The following is a 20,676-nucleotide window of genomic DNA, read 5'->3' as shown; positions in this document are numbered from 1 at the left end:
GGAACAGCAGACGGTGTTTTGTTAGTGACCAGCACCGTGCAGTCACGGGCGTGGCTTGGGAAATGAGCACATGTAATTCTGACTGCTGCATAACATGGATGGGCAGGCCGCACATTTTACAGAGACACAAATGGAAGATCATCTGAGCACGTCTGATGTTTAGTTATTGCCTGTACTATTCAGCGTGTAGTGCCATTGTGTGTCCCAATATTTACAAACGTAGAACGTTTCAGTAGATGGTATTACAATCAAGTTTTGAAAGAGCTGCAATTTTTCCCAACCTTTTGCTTTCTTTTGTTTTGGATTTTGGTTTTGTTTATTTATTTATTTACTTATTTATTTATTAATTTATTTATTGAGACAGAGACTCTCTGTGTAGTTCTGACTGTCTTGGAACTCACTCTGTAGACCAGGCTGGCCTCCACCTGCCTAAGCACTGGGATTAAAGGTGTGTAGCGCCATTGCCTCACGGTCTCCCGAACACTTTAACCAGGCTGCCTCAGCTGACTGGGGGAGGCTGGCTTTTGGAAACACTCTCCTCAACTTTCCAGAAAACCAACTTGTAACAGACTGAGTGGAAATGAGCTTTCCAAGTGACTTCCTCCCCACTTACAACTTTTCATTCTTGATTTTTTTTTCTTCCCTTCCTGTTTTTTCCTTTTCTTTCTTTGTTTCGTTCATTCATCCATCATCCATTTGAGACAGGATTGTATCCCTGGCTGACCTGGAGCCCCAGAGATCTGCTGCCCTCTGTCTGCTTTGTGTTCACATTCACAGTTTATCTCTGGGGTGGGATCTCACGTATCCATCCCAGGGTGGCTTCAAATGACTGTGTAACCAGAGATGGCTTTGAACTCCAGATCCTCCTGCATTTCCGTCCCTGGTTCTGGGATAACCGCCATGAACCATCATACCCAGTTAATGCAGTGCTGGGCTAGAACCCTGGGCTTCGTGCTGCTAAGCAAGCACTCTGCCTCCCGCAGCTTAGCCGTCCAGCCCTCTGCTTGGTCCTGCAGAGACGGGAGGGGGCCTGCAGTCTGCTGGCCCTGCACCTGTGGAAAGTGAGCTTGAGCGCTCTGCTTCCGTTAACTAGAGCTGAAGGCATCAAGTCACTCAACACGGCTGGGTTTGCTTTTATAAATTCTGTTATCTTTGAATATCTGCCTCTGCCAGTCATGGTCCTCATATTCTCTAATCATTGATTTTAAATGACCACATAGTGTGCAGTGTGGTAAGTTTCAGAGGCTCAGCATGGTCTGGCTCTGTGCACTCTCTGACCTTGTATGACCCACTTTCCACTTGTGTCTTTCTGTCCTTTCTAATACAGACAAGCAGCCGTACCTCAACAAAGCCTCTGCCTGCTCTGCTCACAGCCTGGCCTCTCTCCACACTTGCAGATTGGTTCCCTTCAGTCCCATGCAAGGGTCTCCTGATCAGAAACTTATTCCCCCCTTGTGCCCTAGCTAAGCTGTGATTCCCAGGCACGTCTGGTTCTCTCTTGCCTTGTGAGCTCTGTTAGAGTGGGTGCTCTCCTTTATTCCTGATTGCTAATGTTGGAGCAGTAGCAGGCCTACCTGCAGGTGTTATTTGTAGAAAAAATGAGTGCAAGAATCTATCATTCTGCATAGCAAGTCCTAGGACAGCCAGGGTTACATAGAGAGACCCTGTTTTTAAAACACAGAACAAACCATCAAAAAGCATGGCCTACTCAAGCAGCTGGAACTCTAAAACACGCAGATGGTCTATGCCCTTAGCTGGGATTTTAGCAGCATCTCAAACTTATAGAGGACTTGAATGTCAATGTTGTCAACTGACACAATACTGTGGTGTAGACTTAGCATCCCAGGTTGTCAGAGGAGGAAACAGATTGAAACCTTTATTGTATGTATATGGATGTGAACAAAACTGTTTCCTTCGGGTGCTCTGGCTCCATTTCCTGTTACATACCCACGGTCATACCTGGCACCACTATGTTCTATGGAATGCAAGACGCCAAAACCAAGACTGTCTGTGTTCACAGTTGCTTGTGGTCCCCTGGCTCTGGTCATTTCCGGTGTGGCATTGCACTTGCCTTTCCCTCGTCTAGACTGAGTGTCTTCCATTACTTCGTCCCCCAAGCCCAGCACTACACACCTGTGCGTGGACAGGCTGTGCTCCTGCTGTCCTGTGTCCCTGTTGGTGCCTCTGCTCTTTGACAGAATGCTTGGCACTGTCCTGTCTTTCTTCTACCAAGAACAGTATGTCGGAATAGTGAGTCCAGGCTGGGTAATGCCAAGGACAAAGAGGACACCGAACTAGGTGCTTCCTGTAAGAATAACGTGTTGTGAAATAAGCTTGTTAAACTTCCAGCTGGACGATTGGATGGTTCCTCTGCCCCCTTTGACTGAACACTCTGGTCTAATGGTGTTCATGCCAGGTAAGGGCCTGAGCATACACATTTTCGGTAAAATGTCTTACTCACACTGCTCTGAGCTGTTCTGAGTCATCATTTTAGTGCCCTTACTGCTCTGGATGTTTTAGGTACTACCCAGAGCAAGGCTTAAGCCTGCTGGCCTCAGACACTGTACACTCCAGTAATAAGGAGCTTATAAAGAAGGGAATTGGGTTACAGATTATAATAGAGCAAAAAAGAAAAGAATTCAGAGTGTAAGCCAGAGGAGTGGCCTGGCTTTAGATAGAATGGGTTGAATCCTTTACAACTAACAACAATTCTATTATTTATGTAATGTGTGTGGAGAGCAGAAGAAGCCTTCTCTCCCTGCACAAGGCCTCTAGGGGTTGAAGCCAGGTCAGGGTACTCACCTCTGAGGCCATCTTGCCTGCCCTCTGCATCAGCATTTTGCACAAATAATACCTGCCCAAGGAGGCTTACCCCAAGACACAAGGCCGCACTCTGAATGGCAGCCAGAGCACGAAGCCCCGTGTGCAGCTGAGAGCCGGGGAGGTCAGAGGTCACTGGGGCAGAGTACAAGGCTGGAAGGACTCTTTCTCACTGTGAATAAAGTGTGGTCATTGGTGGTTAATAATTGTCAGCTCCTGCCGCTGTTTAAGCCCTGTTTAAATCTGGAAGACGTGCTCTGTCTTTTCCTAATTGCTTTCAGATAGAGCCCGTAGCAGTGGAGATGCCAGACTGTGGCAAGAGGTCTGTTTTGTTTTGAGCCTTTGTATTGTGCTTTTAAAACGCCTGGGATGGTGGGAATCTGAACAATTGGTTGTCACCCAAGCAAGACTTAGTAAAGTAGGCTCTGGAACAGGGCGGTTTAGAGCCCTGAAAATCGTCAATCCTGAGTCCCACTTAGAACTGGTTGAAACAAGTCACACATCTCACTAGGGATTTAAGTTTAGAGGATGCCACTGTCCCAAGTGAGAAGCAAGACAGGAATCCAGTCGTGAAGTTGTCCTTCGTCCTTCAGCTTACAGTATAATCTCACTTAATCTTGTAAAGATGAGGTATTGGACAGTGTCCCCACTGCACTGCGCTCCAGCCTTCCTTCATTTATTTCAGGAATTTACTATTTAGCCCCATGATAATATCAAGCATGTCTGCTCAAATGGCATTGAGTACACTGGCCAGAGTCTGGACACGTGGCTCTCTTGTGCTGCCCCTTTCAGATTGTCCATCCTGCTTGTATGGTACTGGGGTAGAACCAGGCTGGACTTTTGCGTGAGATCATCTGTGCTGTGCCTCCGTACCTTGCTGTTTTGACAGGTGCTTGCTCCTGTCCTGTGTTGTATGATTTGCTCTGGAATTCCTTCTGTGTGTGAGCTGAAATTTGATACTTGATGGTAATAGATTGATCTTGGGCTGTGTGGAAATAGCACGGAGTGGTTAGCTAAAAGAACTCAACCATAAGTAGAGCTCTCAGTGGACTAGTAGCCTAGTGGTGTGCTAGTTATTTCTGTGTCAGTGACTGATTGTGCTTACATGGTGGTTTGACGGTCTCATCCTCCTCTTAAAAATGTTTGTGATAAGTGGGTCAGAAGTACTGGATCTCCCAGATCATCAGAAGCAGTTGTGTGTGATGGAAAAGGGGACTGAGAGTTACACAGGGGCTGTATACTCTATCCGTTTGATGTGTCCGTATGTTTAAGGTGTATGACGGTGAGTGCCATCCCACTGAGTAGCTTAGTAGCCCTGGTCAGCGGTCTTAGGTTTAAACCCAGATGATGTGTCCGTTTGAAGCGTCAGGTACACCGTTCCTGAAGAGGGGTTGGGTCGGGTGCCTCTGAGCCCCACACTCAGGGGGTTGAGGCACAAGAATGTCAAGGGCAGCCCAGGTCAGTGGTGAGTCCCTGTGTCACTAGCTCCAGCAGTGGGAGTGCCTCAGTTGTAAGAGTGTCTGCCTCAGATGCACCAAAAGCAAATGACTGGGAGGAGGAGGAGACAGGCTGTGTTCTTGACAGGTTTTCTTCATTAAAGACTGAGGAACTGTTAAGGAAATTATCTAGTGCTAAGGTACCCTTGCTTATGGTGACATCTGTAAAATGTTAAAATTGTATGTGTTAATGTGTGTATGCATGTGTGCATGAGTGAATGTTCATGCCACAGCATGCATGTAAAGACCTGAGAACAGGGATTATTTCTCTCCTTCCGTAGTGTGGGTCCTGAGCATGGACCTCAGGTCATCAGGGTTAGCAGCTGCCTTTGATTATGTTCTTTAAGGGCTTGGAAAGTCACTCAAATCAAAATTATCTTGATCTGATACCCTCTCCTGTGTGTCTGAAGACAGCTACATATACATTAAATGAATAAATCTGTAAAAAGAAAGTGCTTCAAAGAGTCTAGTTTAGTCTTTGTTTTGTTTTGGTTTTTGAGATGGGGTTTCTTTGTGCAGCCATGGCTGTCCTGGGACTCACTCTGTAGATCAAGCTGTCTTCAAACTCACAGAGAAACATCTGCCTCTGCCTCCCCGGTGCTGGGATTAAAGGAGGGCACCACCACTACTCTTTTCTGAAGAATTATTTTGTATGTATGTCATGGGGTGTGTCTCTGTGCACATGAGTCCAGTGCCCACAGACCGGAAAAGAGCATTAGGTCTTCTGGAGCTGGAGTTAGGCAGCTGTGAACCGTCCAACCTGAGTTCTGGGAACGGAACTCAGGTCCCTCAACATCACGAAGCAGTTTCACTGCTGAGCCATTTCTTCAGCCTCTTAATTTATTCTTAAATTATGCATAAAGTTCACCTTTTCCTTAAGGCAATATAAACATGTAAGTTTTAGGAAAATGGCTAAAATCTCTCTTTAAAGTCAAAACTAGGCCATGTCCCTCTACTCTTCATACAGCAGTCAACCCTCCTGAGCCTCATGAGAGGAGAGACACCTGCCCTCACAGACTCAGCCTGGGGCTCCGCTCTGCCCTGTCCCCGTGTGCTGCAGCAGTGATGATGAACACACGGGTCTAGAGTTTCTGTGGCGAGCCTGCTGGGCTTGCGTGCAGTCACACCCTCGTCTTACCCCGTACAGCAGGCCCGACACTCAGCACCACACCTGCGGGAAGCTCTGGCCTGCCTGCCTTGTTCTCCTTCCTCCTCTGAGTAAAGCAGCAGGGTATGGCTAATAGGCCACAGCCTTTTGCTAGTCGTTTTTGAAGAGAAAAAAATTACACTTTGAAAATCTTAACAGCACAGGATTTATGAGGTAAAAATACGATGATGGGATTGCAAGTATGTGACCCTTTATTATGTGCACAGTTAATTATACTGTGCATTTCTACTGCAAAATAAGAAAACTGCAGGGCTGGGGATGGATGTGGCTTGGAGGTTTGCCTAGCATCCGAAGCACCGCACTTGGTCACTGTTGTGTTGCTGTGGAAAGACAGCATGAGCAAGGCGGCTGACAGGAGAGCATTGACTGGAGCTCGCTTACAGCTTTAGAGGTTTAGTACATTATCATGGGGGGTGGGGGCGCGGCGGCTGGGCCTGGTTTGGGCTTTCGAAACCTCAAAGTTTACCCCAATGATGCGCCTCTTCCAATCTTGGTCAGGGTTACCAGTGCTGTGCTGACAAACCATGACCCAAAAGTAAGTTGGGGAAGAAAGGGTTTATTTCATCCACAATTTCCTATCATATAAAGCAGTGAGGGCGGGGACTTGAAAGCAAGAGGTGATGCAGAAGCCTTGGAGGAAGGCTGCTGCTTACTGGCTTGTTCCTCATGGCTTGCTTAGCCTGCTTTCTCATAGGACCCAGAACGACTAGTCCAGGGGTGGCATGACCCCCTGTGGGCTAGACCCTACCCCATCAATCACTAGGAAAATGCCACACCTAGGTCATGCGAAGGCATTTGCTCAATTGAGGCTCCCTCCTCTCTGATGACTCTTGTGTCAGATTGACACAAAAGTAGCTAGGACGCCTACCCATCCTTCCCAAACAGTTCCATAACCAGGGACAAAACATTCAAATATAAATCTGTGAACTATGGGGGCCATTCTCATTCATACCACCACAGAGGTCCAGTCCAGTACCCTAGCATGCGGGGAGTAGAGGCCGGAATCAGAGAGTCAAGGTCGTCTTTGACTAAGCTTGAGGCGACCTGGGCTACATAAGACTTCTCCTAGGAAAGAGAAGACAGAGAAAGAAGGCACCTACAATGCATGTGTGCCTTTCTAATCTCCGTCTATATGGCTTCCTTCTCACCTCCGTCTATACGGCTTCCTTCTCACCTCCATCTATATGGCTTCCTTCTCACCTCCATCTATACGGCTTCCTTCTCACCTCTGTATTTTCTTTACATAGCAAGGAGTAGTGGGTGTGAGTGTGGAGAGGTTAGAGTGCGTGTAGGAGGCTGCGCTCAGTTTAGGCTGGTGTGGTCCTTCAGCGGTCTTTCCTGGATCGATATGTAACACCCTACTCCCCCCAACCCCTTCTGTTTCTAGGTACCTGGTGACCCATCTCATGGGGGCAGACCTGAACAACATCGTGAAGTGTCAGAAGCTTACCGATGACCACGTTCAGTTTCTTATCTACCAGATCCTGCGAGGGCTGAAGGTACAGGCAACGGCTTTGTCATTTATCACTCTTTCTGTGTCATAAGAACTTAGGACACGGGTTGGGGATTTAGCTCAGTGGTAGACCGCTTGCCTAGCAAGCACAAGGCCCTGGGTTCGGTCCCCAGCTCCGAAAAAAAAAAAGAAAAAAAAAAAAAAAAGAACTTAGGACAGACAGGTTTTCTTATGAGTTAACAATCAATCAACACTGCTGCTCTTGTATTTCCGAGGCCACAGTTTACTAGAAAGCAAATGCTACGTTGTCCTTCCCTTTGATCCTTTAGTCTGACTATCTAAGACATGGGGACTTTGGCCACATTGAAAAGTTAGTAGCATCTTGATACAGCCTGATGTCCAATCAGTGTGATACTGAGGCTTTAAAACATTCCTCGGGGCTGCGTGCTGCTTTTATATTCCTACTCAGGACCTGAGAGGCAGAACAAGAAAAACCACTGTGTGCAGCATAAGGAGTGCCAGCCACCGGGGCTGGGGTGGGGGGTGTCTCCAGAACATCCTTTGATGTTAGCTCATCGGAACCCTTCCTGAGGTCAGAGAAAGAAAACAGGTTGACAGCTCCATCCCGTAGGTGGAGTGGGAATCCTAGTTTGTGTGACCCGCTGTGACCCTGCACCGTGCTTGCTGACTGAGGGGGACACTGCAGGTGTCTCGCTGAGGTGATATACCAGAAAGCTGAAGATGGCTTTCACTCAACCAACTTTGTTCTTTTTTGCAGTATATACACTCGGCTGACATAATCCACAGGGTATGTATCGGACCTTAGGTGGGGCTCATTGTGGTAGTGTGGGTGGGGCTAAAAGAGTGGCCTCTAGTTCAGAACTCGGCCTTAACTGGGAACTGAAGGTGGGTACTGCAGCGCTGCTCTCAGTGTAGACTGTCAAAGGAGCACTTGCTGTTTGCCTGCTCAAGGCTAACCTGTGTCAGACCCACTGCAGCTGGAGCTGCCTCTCTCTCTGGCGCTCTTCCACATGTGTGCATTGATGCACTGTTTCCGCCTGCTTTCCAGGACCTAAAGCCCAGCAACCTCGCTGTGAATGAAGACTGTGAGCTGAAGGTAAGAGGAGGTGCACTGTTGGCTTCCCGTGTTCTCAGGATCCCGACCAGCCTCACTTAGAGAAAGTGATGCATACATAAGCCGCTTGCTGTCAGGAGAGTCATTTGCCCGTGGGAATGTCACACTGAAACTTGAAGTGGGCTGAGCAGGCTGTTTGAGTAACTTTAGAAGCAGACATCGGTATCTTGTTTTCGTTTTTAAAAGATAATTAAATCAGAAATATAACACGTTAATTGAAATAAAGGGATATTATAGTCTAAATGTCAGCTAAGCAGTACTGCAACACTCATCATTAGATAGGTTTCTGAAAGGAAAAATTGCAGATCTTTGAATGATCTAATCAGACCTAAATAAATTAGCGATCTTTTAAAGTACGTAGCGGGCTGGAGGGATGACTCAGTAGTTAGAGCACTGACTGCTCTCACAGAGGCCCTGAGTTCAAATCCCAGCAACCACATGGTGGCTCACAACCATCTGTAATGAGATCTGATGCCTCTTCTGTTGTGTCTGAAGATAGCGACAGTGTACTCACACACATAAAATAAATAATTTTTTAAAAAGTAAGTAGCACTATACTTTTTTTAAATGAAATTTTTGAAACATACGCAGGGGGCTGGAGAGATGGCTTGTTGTCCAGCACTGCATGGCGGTTCACAACCATCTGCATCTAGAGGATCTGATGCCTATTTTCTTTGTGTCTCTGTGAACACCGCACAGATTTGGAGTACAGATATACATGCAGGCAACACACCCATACACATAAAATTGAGAAGGAAAAAATGGACCTCTTCATAGGGTTTTAATATCCATGTGTTGTAACCACAGTTGTGACATATAACCTCCACGGCTTCAAAAAGTTTGAGTGTCCCTTCCTGGTGACCCATGGCCCTTACCCTTCACCCAGTGCAGGCAGCCACTGACCTGATTCTGACTGGGATTATCTCTTCTTCATACAAATGGAACTGTGCAGAATCATGTTTGTAGGCTGCCGTCCTGTTAGTCAGTGGGCGCTTGCCACCATTGTGGTTAAGCCTATTGGTTTAAACAGGTTTACAGTAGGCATAAACCTACATGAACGTCCACGTGCAGACCTTGAGTAAATTCTTAGCGGGGGATGGCGTGCTTTGCTTGTGGCTCTATTTTAAAGTTTCCCAGACTGCTTACTGTGCGTTCTAAGTGAAGACTGGGTTGCCCACTTCCTGAAGTGAGTCCTGCCTTTCTTGTCCTGAAGTGGCAGAACTGCTGCTCCCACGTCTGACTTCTCCCCTTGCCCTTAGATTCTGGATTTTGGGCTGGCTCGGCACACTGATGACGAAATGACTGGCTACGTGGCTACCCGGTGGTACAGAGCCCCCGAGATTATGCTGAATTGGATGCACTACAACCAGACAGGTACTGCTCCAGTCACCTGCCCAGGCCTGGCCCGGGTGGGGGAGGGGCGCTCCTTACCATGGCTGTCAGATGGCTTAGCCTTACTTCTTAGGTCTTCACGTCACTCTCTGTGACACTGCCTCAGGGAGTGGACTTTTTTTTTTTTTTTTTTTTAAGATTTATTTATTTATTATATATAAGTACACTGTAGCTGTCTTCAGACACACCAGAAGAGGGCATCGGATCTCTTTTACAGATGGTTGTGAGCCACCATGTGGTTGCTGGGAATTGAACTCATGACCTCTGGTAGAGCAGTCGGGTGCTCTTAACCGCTGAGCCATCTCTCCAGCCCGGGAGTGGACTCTTAATCCTAACACTACGTTTCCTGTTAGAGTGCACAATTTTAACCAGTAACAAAGTTTTGCCCCTTTATTTGCTTGTTTCTCTCTCTTAATTATATAAATTCTGAGTTGCACCGCCTGTGGGTCCCTTCTTGGGTGACAGGTTTTTTTTTTGTTTGGTTGGTTGGTTGGTTTTTTTTTTAGCTTTGTTTTATGTACATTAGCGCTCTATCTGCATGTACACCTGCAGGCCAAAAGAGGGCATCGTATCCCATTACAGATGGTTGTGAGCCACCATGTGGTTGCTGGGATTTGAACTCAGGACCTCTGGAAGAGCAGTCAGTGCCCTTAACCACTGAGCCATCTCTCCAGCTGCGGGTGACAGTTTTAATAAGTTTATTTCTATTAAAAAAAAAATGGTTGTCAACCGTTAGGTGTCTTAAATGCTGATTTGAATCTTTCACGCCTAGTTAGAGTCCAGTTTGTCCATGACTATGAATAGAAACTGTGTCTCTGCTTGTCCCTTCCCTACTATTCCAGTGGATATTTGGTCCGTGGGCTGCATCATGGCTGAGCTGTTGACCGGAAGAACATTGTTTCCTGGTACAGACCGTATCCTTTAACACGTTTTGGCCCTGTTTCTCATCTGTGTGCTGTCTTAGATGTGTGCTTCCCTTACTCATTTGTGGGGAAGACTCAGTTCTTTGCAGTCAGGCATTGCTTTTGAGGTCTGTCCTCTTGTTGAGTGGCTCACCTTGTCAAGAAAAGGCTTTGGGGGTTGAGAAAACACCTGTCGTCTTTTTGCAGCAAGTCTCTCTATTAATGAGTTTAGTCTGTCCCTGCAAATCCTCGGCGAGTGTGCATAGCCACCTGTACCTCAGCGGTATCTGGTTCCCACATTTGCTTATGTACTAAACAGACTGCTGGCCCCTGTGCTGACTGACACGCTGCTGAGTCCTGTCCTATTTGCTGCTTAACAACCAACAAAAGAAGGCAGTGGAGGGAGGCCCTGTCGTGTGCTTTTGTTCTCCACTCAGCATTGTCCCTGCTTAGAGCCAGCCCTGCTTTAGTCCCATACTTATTAGCACCCTCTGAGTTTTGGGCACCAAGCACCCTTTCCTATCTGCTGAGCACTTGTTCCCTGTCTTAGGAATATACAGAATGTGTTTGTGGGAACTCCCATCAGCTCTGCTTAAGGAGGATGTTTAGGTGAGAATGTTAAAACGGATGCTTAAAATCAGTCTTCAGGAGGAGTTTGCAAAACTCTATGCAAACTGATGGACTTGGTCGGGCTCTTAGAAATCCCACACGTGCTTCATCTGCTAACTGGGGTGAGCTCGTGCCTAACACACCTTGGCCTGTAAGCTCATATGCTGACACCTTGGGTTGCCCTTCTCCAGGGACTGCAATGCCAATGCCACTGTGTCTGCCGTGACAGTATTCTGCTAGACGATGTCTTATGGCGTGGGGTCCTCTGCTCCTCTGCGTGCTGCTCAGTGCAGCTCACTCTGCTACTCCCCACTCCAAGGTGTCGGCACGTGACCATCTCTCTGCCCTTGAGATTTTGGCTTGCCTGCAGTCCAAGCTCAGAGGATTAGGTAGGGTTTGTGATGCACCTTGTGCTGTCCTCTGGGACCATCCTGAACCAAGCTGCTTTCCCCTCCTCTCCCCCTTCCCTTCCCTTCCCTTCCCTTCCCTTCCCTTCCTTTTCCTTTTCCCTTCCCTTCCCTTCCTTTCCCTTCCCTTCCCTTCCCTTCTCTTCCCTTCTCTTCCCTCCTCACTTCTCACCTCCCCTTCCTTCCTCACCCCTCCCCTTCCCCTTCCCCCTGGTGTCTCCAGCTGTCCTTTGGCTAGTCCCAGACATACATGTCTTCATAGACAGACAGACAGGCAAACAGACAGACAGGTTCATCCTCTTGGTACATGGCTTTTGTAATCCATATATTCACAGTCAGAGGCCAAGGCCCTGGAATTTAGATTTTAGATTTTTTGCTTTAGCACTATGTGGCTTTGATCAAATTTTGCAGCTACTACGTTTCTCTCTTTCCTTAACTGTATACAGCTCTGGGGTTGTGAGTTTACTGAGGCCAGAGCCACCAGGAAGTGCTAGCTTCACCAGTGGCTGTGTCAGCAGCTTGTCATGGTCACAGACAGATCCCTGAGAGAAAGATTTGTTTTTGGCTCATGGGTCCATGGTGAGGTAGAGCATCATGGTAGCAGGAGCGTGTGGCAGAGGAGGCCACTCACTTCATAGTGGCCAGGAAGCAGGAGGGAGGGAGCAAGAGAGGAGATTGAGGAGAGGAAAGCATCCAAGAACAAGGTACCCTCTAGGACATTCCCAGGGACCTACTTCCTCGCCCAGACCCCACCTCCTAATGTTCTCAGCAAGAGACCTGCAGCAGAGACATTCGAGGTCCTACTGTTAATACTCCATTCCTAGCCTCTGAAGGCCATACAAATAGCTTACATAGACAACACATCCAGTCCAGATCCAAGAGTCCAGATCCTCTTGAGTCTCTGAGACTCAAGGCAAACTCTGAGCTACGAGCCCTGTTAAATCAACAAACAGATGACATGCTTCTGGTTCTCGGTGGCATAAACACTCTCCTCCAAAGGTAAGGCAGGACCAGACCGAAGCAACGTGAGATGGAGCACTAAGATTCCATAGTTCAGCGTCCGTCACCCGAGGCTCTGGGGCAAGTTTATACTTTGCATCTGGGCCTACAGATCGGGTTTCTCCGATTTCCAGCATATCTAGTGTCGTTCCCGTCTTTTCTGTACAGATCTTCCTGTTTGCTGTTATTGGCGGTAGATGTTTTCTATTTTGTTTTATTTGAGACTCTCTTACTTTGTAACCCACACTCACCTGGAACTACTGAGTGTTTCAGGACGACCTCCACCTCACTTTGCACCTCTTGCCTTGGCCCCTGAATACCAAGTCACTGAGCCATCATTGCCTGTGTCTGTGCTGTGCTGGGCCTAGAACCCAGGCTCCTATGTGTGCCAGAAAAGCACTTTACCAGCTGAGTCCCATCTCCAGCCCAGTGAACTCTCAGCAATTCTGACAGACGGGTGCTTTGAGTAACACTAGGAGCTAACCTATGTGAATTTACTTTTAGCTGGGTGAGCCTGAAAGCGTTAGTGTAGTGGCCCTCTCCATTTTTCTTAAGGTCCTGAAGAGTCCCAGGTTCTCTTCACTGCCCTGTGCTGTGGTTTCTGGAAGGGTTTTCAAAGCCTCTGGAGAACATGCCAACCCCAGTGCAGCCAGCGTAGAAGGCCGGAGGCTGTAGCTTGTGTGGTTTGTACAGGGACACTGATGAGACCGTTTGCAGGCCACTCTTTCCTGGAGTTCAGTTTTCTCTCTGGGTTTCTGTTTACCTCACTTTTAGTCATTGTGCCTTTGAACTAATGGTCTTAGCTTCTGTCTGAGAACTGCCCGACGGGACTTTTTGAAGCATTGTAGATCTTTTAGGTGTGTGCCGTCCTATGTATGGCTCATAGTTGAAGAGCCCATGTAGTTAATGTAACCTAATGACTGATTTGACTTAAATTAATTGTCTCTACAATCTTAAAGTTTGTAGCCTATCGATATTAGTTACGTTCATGATGTTGGACAGTCTGTGCACTGACTACTGTGCTGTGGCTTAGAAAACCCTTCCATCCAGCTTAATAAGAGTGTCAGTAGCGGTTGTGTAAAGCGTAAAGCCCTTCTAGAAGCCCGGTTGGCTGTGTGTATCAGCTAATAGAATTCAGCTAATAGAGCTTAATATCAAAAGAGGGAGACTCAGGCTGTCTCCAGGCGGAGCCCTACCTTATTCGGGTTTTGAAATGTGTGGGTTTAGTTAGGTATCGGAGTCACTGACACCAGCACTTCAGCTTAAAGATCGTAAGCTGTGTAGCCTTTTCCTTGCTTGCATCCAATATGAACAGTACGTTTTCCTACCAGAGATCACAGCCTTGACTTGTTATTTTCCTGTGTAATCGAGTATAAATTTCCTTCATGCATAAAACACCCTTCTCCCATTGTGTTGGACGTGGCCCTCCTAAGATGTGGCCTCTGGTGTGGGGAGACCGCTCAGCAGTTAAAGAGCAGCTGCTCTTCCGGCGCCTGTGCGATAGTCCACAGCCATCAATTGCTCCAGTCTCAGGGACCCGCTGTCTTCTTTTGGTCTCTGTGGGCACCAGGCACTTATATGGTACAGATACTCATACTGGTAAAATGTGTATACACATAAAAATACACTTTTTTAAAGATGTGAACAGAGGGTGGTGTGACTGCTGGGTTACACTCAGTGCTTCTGTTGCTGCTCTGATCCATGTACTGTCCTTGTGTGTTAGAACAGTGTCAGCACAACAGCTGCCCCTTCTTCAGGCTGTGGAACACTGCACATGCACAGCACAGTGGTCTGCTGAACCCTGGGTCTGCTCTTCCCAGACGCTGAAGTAAAACGGGGGTGGTTGAGCAAACCCACTAGAATGCACATCGTAGCTACCCATTGCTCTCCGTTGTCAGTGTCCATAGTTCCCTCAGTTTTAGTTGTTTCTCCTTTTCTTTCTTAAACTCAGGGGAGGCTTATGTATGCTAGGCTGATACTGTGCCACTGAGCTGCATCTCCAGAAATCTTCCTCATTTTTGAAAAGAAGTTGCACTGCTGGCATTGGAAAGATGGCTCAGTGACTAAGAGCTCCAGACCATGTAGTCTTGGAGAAAGCCTGGGTTGGGTTTCCAGCACCCGTGTTAGACATCTCACAGCTGCCAAACCTCAGCTCCTTATGCCGCACGCACGCACGCACGCACGCACGCACGCACGCACGCACGCACGCACGCAACAAAAAGTATCACATGCCGGGGTTGGGGATTTAGCTCAGCGGTAGAGCGCTTGCCTAGGAAGCGCAAGACCCTGGGTTCAGTCCCCAGCTCCGAAAAAAAGAAAGAAGAAAAAGAAAAAAAAAAAAAGTATCACATGCCTTTAAGCATTTGGGGGGTAAAGGCAGGCAGATCTGAGTTTGAAGCCAGCCTGGTGAGTCCCAAGCCAGCAAATGCTCACAGTGAAATCTTGGCTAATAAAAAAAAGGTGTTTTAAATGTTGAAGAAAAATATTTAATGATGAGATTTTTTTTGCCTTTTGTTCTTGAAAATATGTATCTATATTTTCTGTTTTTTAGAAGACAGACTTTCCATATTTGTTCATAAACCTTGAGAACTATTTCCATGTGTGCCTGGATTGTCTACAATCCAGGAAAGAAGGGCAGGCTGGCTTTCAGTGAAGCTTGTCCTGGCCTGGCACTAAAATGACTCCCCCCACCCCAAAACTTAATTCAGCCAGAATTAGAGTCCACACCTGTGGTCCCAGCACTTGGGAGGCAAAGGCAGGGGGAGTTTTACTACTGTGGTCGTGAACCTGAGTTACATTAATTATCTAATTATCCTTTTCCCCTGACTTGTTTGTTTATTCTGCCTTTGGTGTCTTTGGCCTTGGATAATTTGAGTTAAAATTTGGTACTGTCATCCTAGTTGAAACACATTTTAAACTAATGATTAAACTTACTCTCCGTGTGGGAAAGAAGGGCTGTATATACCAGTTGTGAGCTCACTGTGGAGATGGCAGGCTATGGTGAGTTTTGCTGTCACATAGCTGGGTGGCAGCTTTGCCCTAGCTCCTAAGGAGGACACTTTCTCATAGTGTTTACTGTCTTCCAGCTCCCAGGCTGTGTCCGGCAGCTCCATCCACAGCCCTCCGCATGAGCACTGCTCACTGATCCTCCTTACGTGTGTGTGTGTGTGTGTGTGTGTGTGTGTGTGTAAGTGTGTAAGCTTTGCACAGAATGTTTTTCTGGGTTTTGAGGATGGTTTGGAACAGTGAGTCAAGTGTTTGGTCAGTCAGTGTTTGCCAGGCTGGCTACACTGTGCAAGACTGGAGAGAGGCTGCCTGCCCTCAACAGAGCAGTCAGACTGAACCAACAGGAGTGATGGGGCAACTCGGATGGAAGTCTTCCTCTGGGGCAGGAGCAGGGTGGAGTGAGGCGAAAGAGTTATAAATAAGTTAGTGCCTAGAAAAGTCAAGCGTGGATTAAAACTCCAGGTAATTACAATGCTATAAACATGTCTGGAAGCCCGGGACCTGGGAGGAGACGGGCGCGATGCAGGAGTTCCAGGCCACCTCAGCCTCATAGTGAGTTTGAGGCCAATTCAAAAAGCATGTCCAGAAAGACTTCTTGTGAGAACCACCCTTGGAATGGCAATGGGAGAAGGAAAGGCTCCATACAGGGAGAAAGAGGCTAAGAAGAGCCTGGGATGTTTGCTTCAGGTTGAAGCCTTGAGCCTATCCGAGAATGGTAGTTTGAGGCAGGCAGACAGAAGTTGAGTGACAGGTGGCAGAAGGGCGTGGATGTGAGGCTGAGGAGCTGGCTGTGATAATCAGATGGCTCACACCTGCAGACAGGGAGAGCGGATTGGATGAGCCCTGCCTGTTGATGGAGTCAGGAGCTCCGTGATCAGATAGGAAGGATTCGTGCTGTTCAGGCAGCTTGGAGGTGAAGCTCGGTCCATTAGGAAACAACCCAGACTGCACCTTCCCCAAAGGGAATGTCAGACTTGCCTCTAAAAGTCAGTAAATCCAGCTGGTTAATAAGCCTTTTGAGTCATACGTGGTAAAATCACCTCTTGGGGGGTTGGAAGAGTCATTTTTTCTGTTGTTAGCATGCATCCTCTTGAAGTAGCTAATAAAATCAGATATTCCTGGGGAGTAGAAATGTGAGTGGAGCTAGACTTGTGTAACTGAGTAGCTTCTTCCTGTCTGCAAGGAAGATGCTTGGCTGTCACCGTCAGCATGTTGCCGATGTGGTGGCCTGAGTGAGAACGTGCCCATCTCAGTCCACCCACTGTGCACCTGCAGAAACCATCTCATGTTTAGCAGCTTTTTTTGTAAACCATTCTCACTTCAGGAATATCTTATGCAAGTGCACTCGCTCGCTTCTCCGTAGGATGCAGTTACCGGACACTAGCTCATCTTTTCTTTTTTCTTTCTTTTTCTTTTTTTTTTTTTTTTTTTTTTTTTTTTTTTTTTTTTTTTTTTTTTTTCGGAGCTGGGGACCGAACCCAGGGCCTTGCGCTTATAGGCAAGCGCTCTACCACTGAGCTAAATCCCCAACCCCTCTTTTTCTTTTCTTTTTTTTTTTTTTTTTTTTTTTGGAGCTGGGGACTGAACCAGGGCCTTGCTTTACTAGGCAAGCGCTCTACCACTGAGCTAAATCCCCAACCCCTAGCTCATCTTTTCTTAAGGGGCCAGATTAGCAGGCCTTGTGAGCCTAGGACTGAAAGCAGCTGTAACCAGTTTGTAAATTCACGAACACACAACAGCCCTGATGTATTCCAGGAAAACTCCATGTATAAAACAGACAGCAGGCTGTACCTTGCTGTCACCTTTCTAGAATTTCTGTTTGAGCAGAAAGAAGAAAAAAAAACCTGTTTAGAGGCAGGATGCCATCTTACCGTGTAAGCAGTCCCCGTGACTGGGCAGCTGTGGCTTGCAGGAGCCGTTTGCATTACTGGCTATACTGGTTTTGCCTCTGTGTGCGGGCTAAATCAAGGCTGTCTTCATCTCTCTCTGTTCTTTAGATGTTGTGGGCCTTTTATGTACCAGATAATCTAAAAGGAGGAGTGAGGTTCAGCATGATGGCGTACCTCTGTCTTCCCAGCACCTGGGAAGATGAAGCACAACAATTCTGAGTTCAAAGCCAGCCTGGGCTTCACAGCTTGCAGAATTAACAGCAAGTTAATTACCAAGGAAGTAACTGGGGGTCAATACCAAGTGCGTGCTGGCCTTGTCTGCTATGGATTGTGCAAGGGGCAAGGCAAGCACAGACCGGTTCCAGAATGCAAACTGTGGCATCATCAAACAGTGCTCAGAGAGCATAACGAAGTCCTTATGTATGGTGTTGGGGAGGCTGGTGGGGCTCTAGGTTGACACATGAAAGGAGGGTGTGATCCTGCAGAGCCAGGCAGGTTCACATGGTCACAGAAGATACCAAAAGCCTCTTTAATTTTCTATTCTCTGACTGAAGGCAGAGAGAGAAAATGGACTCTGTGATCTTCCAGGGGACACGTGCTCATTGCTTCTGAGTAGACATCGAGGTTTTGGATGGCAGAATGAAGATTCCGGGCCCTTTGCCTTTATGCCTAAAAGCCTTTAGTATGTGAAGTCTGTTAGATTTTGGTTACTTTCATGGTTAGGCTTGAGGCCTGGTGTCCTCCATGGTAGGGTAGCACCCTCTGCTGGCTGTCTCTGCCTCCTAGAGGGGAGAGGGGAAGGTCTCCAGAGGGCACACTCCGTGAACAGGCTCTGGGATGAGAGCCGGCCTCCCAGCTGTCAGATTACAGCTCATTAGGTCAAGCCTTAGGGGAATCGTCACAAATAGACCGCACAGCTGTGTGCTCGCCTCTGCCTGCCAGCCTTCTCTGCCTGCTGGCTCCTAGGGCCTTGGAAGGTGAGGGAGGTGGAGGCTGGGCCATGCGCTGAGTGGCATGGCCTCTTGTCTAAGACCCAACCACAGTGGCTTTACTTCTGCTGCATGATGTTGACAGATGTGCGTGTGTGGTGGTTTTAAACCTTTCCACAGGAGGAGCAAGTCGTGCTGAAAGTGGCCACCCTGCAGAAGGAAGCCGTCCTCCACCCAGATTCTTTCACCATGTTGGCCTTGTTCTGGGGTTTTCGTTTTCATTATTGGGCGGTTTGTTTGTTTGTTTGTGTTTTATTTTTGCTCATTATTGCTTTGTTTTCACTTTTATTTCGTCCCGACATTTTCCTTTATAGTCCACCATTAGATATTGATCAGTTGAAGCTCATTTTAAGACTCGTTGGAACCCCAGGGGCTGAGCTTCTGAAGAAAATCTCCTCAGAGTCTGTGAGTTGATGCTTTGATTGTAATTACTACCCTATGGGGCCTCTGCCTCTTGCCTTCCGTCACTCTGCACTCTGACTTTGGAATGTTTGTGTGCCCGTGTGCTCTGTGTGACCTCTGAGGTATGCGTGTGTACATGCATGTGCCTGCTTGCATGCATGCGTGTGTTTTATTCTAAACTATCTTTATCTGGGTGTGGACTTCAGATCATGGGAGCTCCTGTGGGCAGTTGTAGGCTAATAAAACTGAGAGTTGAGATTCCAGTCCATTCCAAGAGATTAATGGGAAGTTTGTGTGTCTGCTCCTGTGCCCTGACTTCTCCCTAAGGTTGCCCACATGCTGAGGAACCCTTCTCACATTATGAGTATCTGATATCTGACACATACCGTGCGCTAGTCTGACCTTACCTCAGAAGGGTGATATGTGCCTTGTCTGAAAGTTACCTGCTCTTTACTTCCCCAGAGGGGCACCTCCTGCATGGGGTCTTTCCATGAGGCTCCTCTCCCTACTCTCAGACCACACAGAGCAGCTTCCTCCCCTCATGACAATCTGCAGATGGCTCAGAGCTCCTCCAGGAACCTTGGTCAGTCCACTGGAGAGCATGGGGGCCACTTGGTGCCTGTGCCTTCTCCACAGAGGCTGTAAGAAGGGAAGGGACGCTGGTTGACTTTAGCCATTTTTTTAAAAAAGCTGTTGGTCACTTTCTGGGGCCAACAACTTTGAGGAAGCTAGGAAAGCCCCTCCTTCCACTCATTCCCCCTTGAGAAATAAGTGGAGGAGCCAAGCCCCCCCTGTGCATGCCTAGGTCCCCTCCCACCACTTCCCAGTAGAAGGGCCTTCTGCCCAGCTAGACAGGCACTGGGAGCTGCAGGCACAGAGCAACACGAGTCGCCTCCCCTGACAGAATCAGAATCAGGACCCCGCATCGCTGCGTAGATGGACACGAAGGACCCTGGAGCTAGAACAGCCTTTGTGTTTCTATTCTAAGGAGCGTAAAAGGGTGCACTGGGCCTGCTTTGTTTTGTTTCATTCACTCCTGTAAGATAAGGAAGCAAAACGAAAAGCTGTGACTTGGCTGAGTCAGGTTTGAGTCACTGGGCAGAGCCAGCGCCTCCCACTTGTTCTGGTGATGTGAGCCTCATGCAGTTCCACAGCATTCGGAGTCAGCCTCAGACACTGACCACACTGAAGAGCTGCCTTTGAGTGCAGAGCTGGGAATGGAGAGCCACAGCTAGGAGGGTGTTTAGGGACGACTGGCCGGTGAGAGCATACGGGGCAGGCTGGGGCTTGGGAAGGAGTTCTGCCAGCCAGTAAGGAGTGCTAGTGACACTGAGGTGACCCGCACCTCCCCTGGCTGGGTTTTACTGTCAGCAGCTCTGAGTCCCCCTCCCACTCCTGTCTCTGCTTTGTAAACAGCTGCTGCCTGCAGCAGGTTCTGAGGCACCTGTGTGAGAGGCCGTATCTGCCCTGCACCAGCCCAGCATGTCTGTCTAAGAGCCAGTGCTGGACACATGAGCTAATAATGAGACGACCTCTGTCTTCACGTGCCGTGGGCAGCAATGGACAAAATCCTCTCCTCAGTAAGTTGAGTACAGTAGTGAGAGAGGAGCTTCCCTGCATAATTGTCAGGGAAGGAAATGTAAATGTTGAAAGGGTCATGTGATGCTGATGACCCCGCCCACCTGTGCAGTCTCCAGAGCACCATGTGGTGGTGCAGGCCTGTACCCCAGCACTTAAAAGGCAGGGGCAGGAGGGTTGAGGTTCGAAACTGACCTAGGCTACATAGCAACTTTGAGGCCAGCCTGGGCTTAATTTGTACAACACTGTTTTTAAAGAACAAAATGTCAGCTGTTGTAGACGTAGCTCAGTTACATCAACATGGCTGTGGGTCCCCAGAACCCATGGAGGCGGGAAGCACACAGTACCTACATACAGGTGAATACAGCTCAGTAAAATCATCCAGAAAAAATCTAAAGGAAAGACTCGTAAAGAATTGTAGTCAACAGAAC

At 47.9% G+C, this 20,676-nt stretch overlaps 1 protein-coding gene across 3 annotated transcripts in view; it reads left to right on the top strand.

Moving 5' to 3' along the window:
• The window catches only part of Mapk14 (mitogen-activated protein kinase 14), a 59,828-nt gene that overhangs the window by 29,936 nt on the left and 9,216 nt on the right, over window positions 1–20,676 (top strand). For 2 of the 3 annotated variants that reach the window (XM_032889165.1, XM_032889167.1), the window contains exons 4-9: window positions 6,872–6,983; window positions 7,716–7,745; window positions 8,007–8,054; window positions 9,332–9,446; window positions 10,307–10,378; window positions 18,591–18,670. In XM_032889165.1, coding sequence (XP_032745056.1) covers window positions 6,872–6,983; window positions 7,716–7,745; window positions 8,007–8,054; window positions 9,332–9,446; window positions 10,307–10,378; window positions 18,591–18,670 — 457 coding nt within the window. The remainder of the gene's footprint in view (window positions 1–6,871; window positions 6,984–7,715; window positions 7,746–8,006; window positions 8,055–9,331; window positions 9,447–10,306; window positions 10,379–18,590; window positions 18,671–20,676) is intronic. The other variant, XM_032889166.1, reaches the window with a different exon arrangement.

The sequence above is a fragment of the Rattus rattus genome, chromosome 18 (genome assembly GCF_011064425.1).
Source record: "Rattus rattus isolate New Zealand chromosome 18, Rrattus_CSIRO_v1, whole genome shotgun sequence".
Lineage (NCBI taxonomy): Eukaryota > Metazoa > Chordata > Mammalia > Rodentia > Muridae > Rattus > Rattus rattus.
The sequence above is the reverse complement of the archived record's forward strand: the minus strand, read 5'-3'. Positions and strand labels throughout refer to the sequence as shown.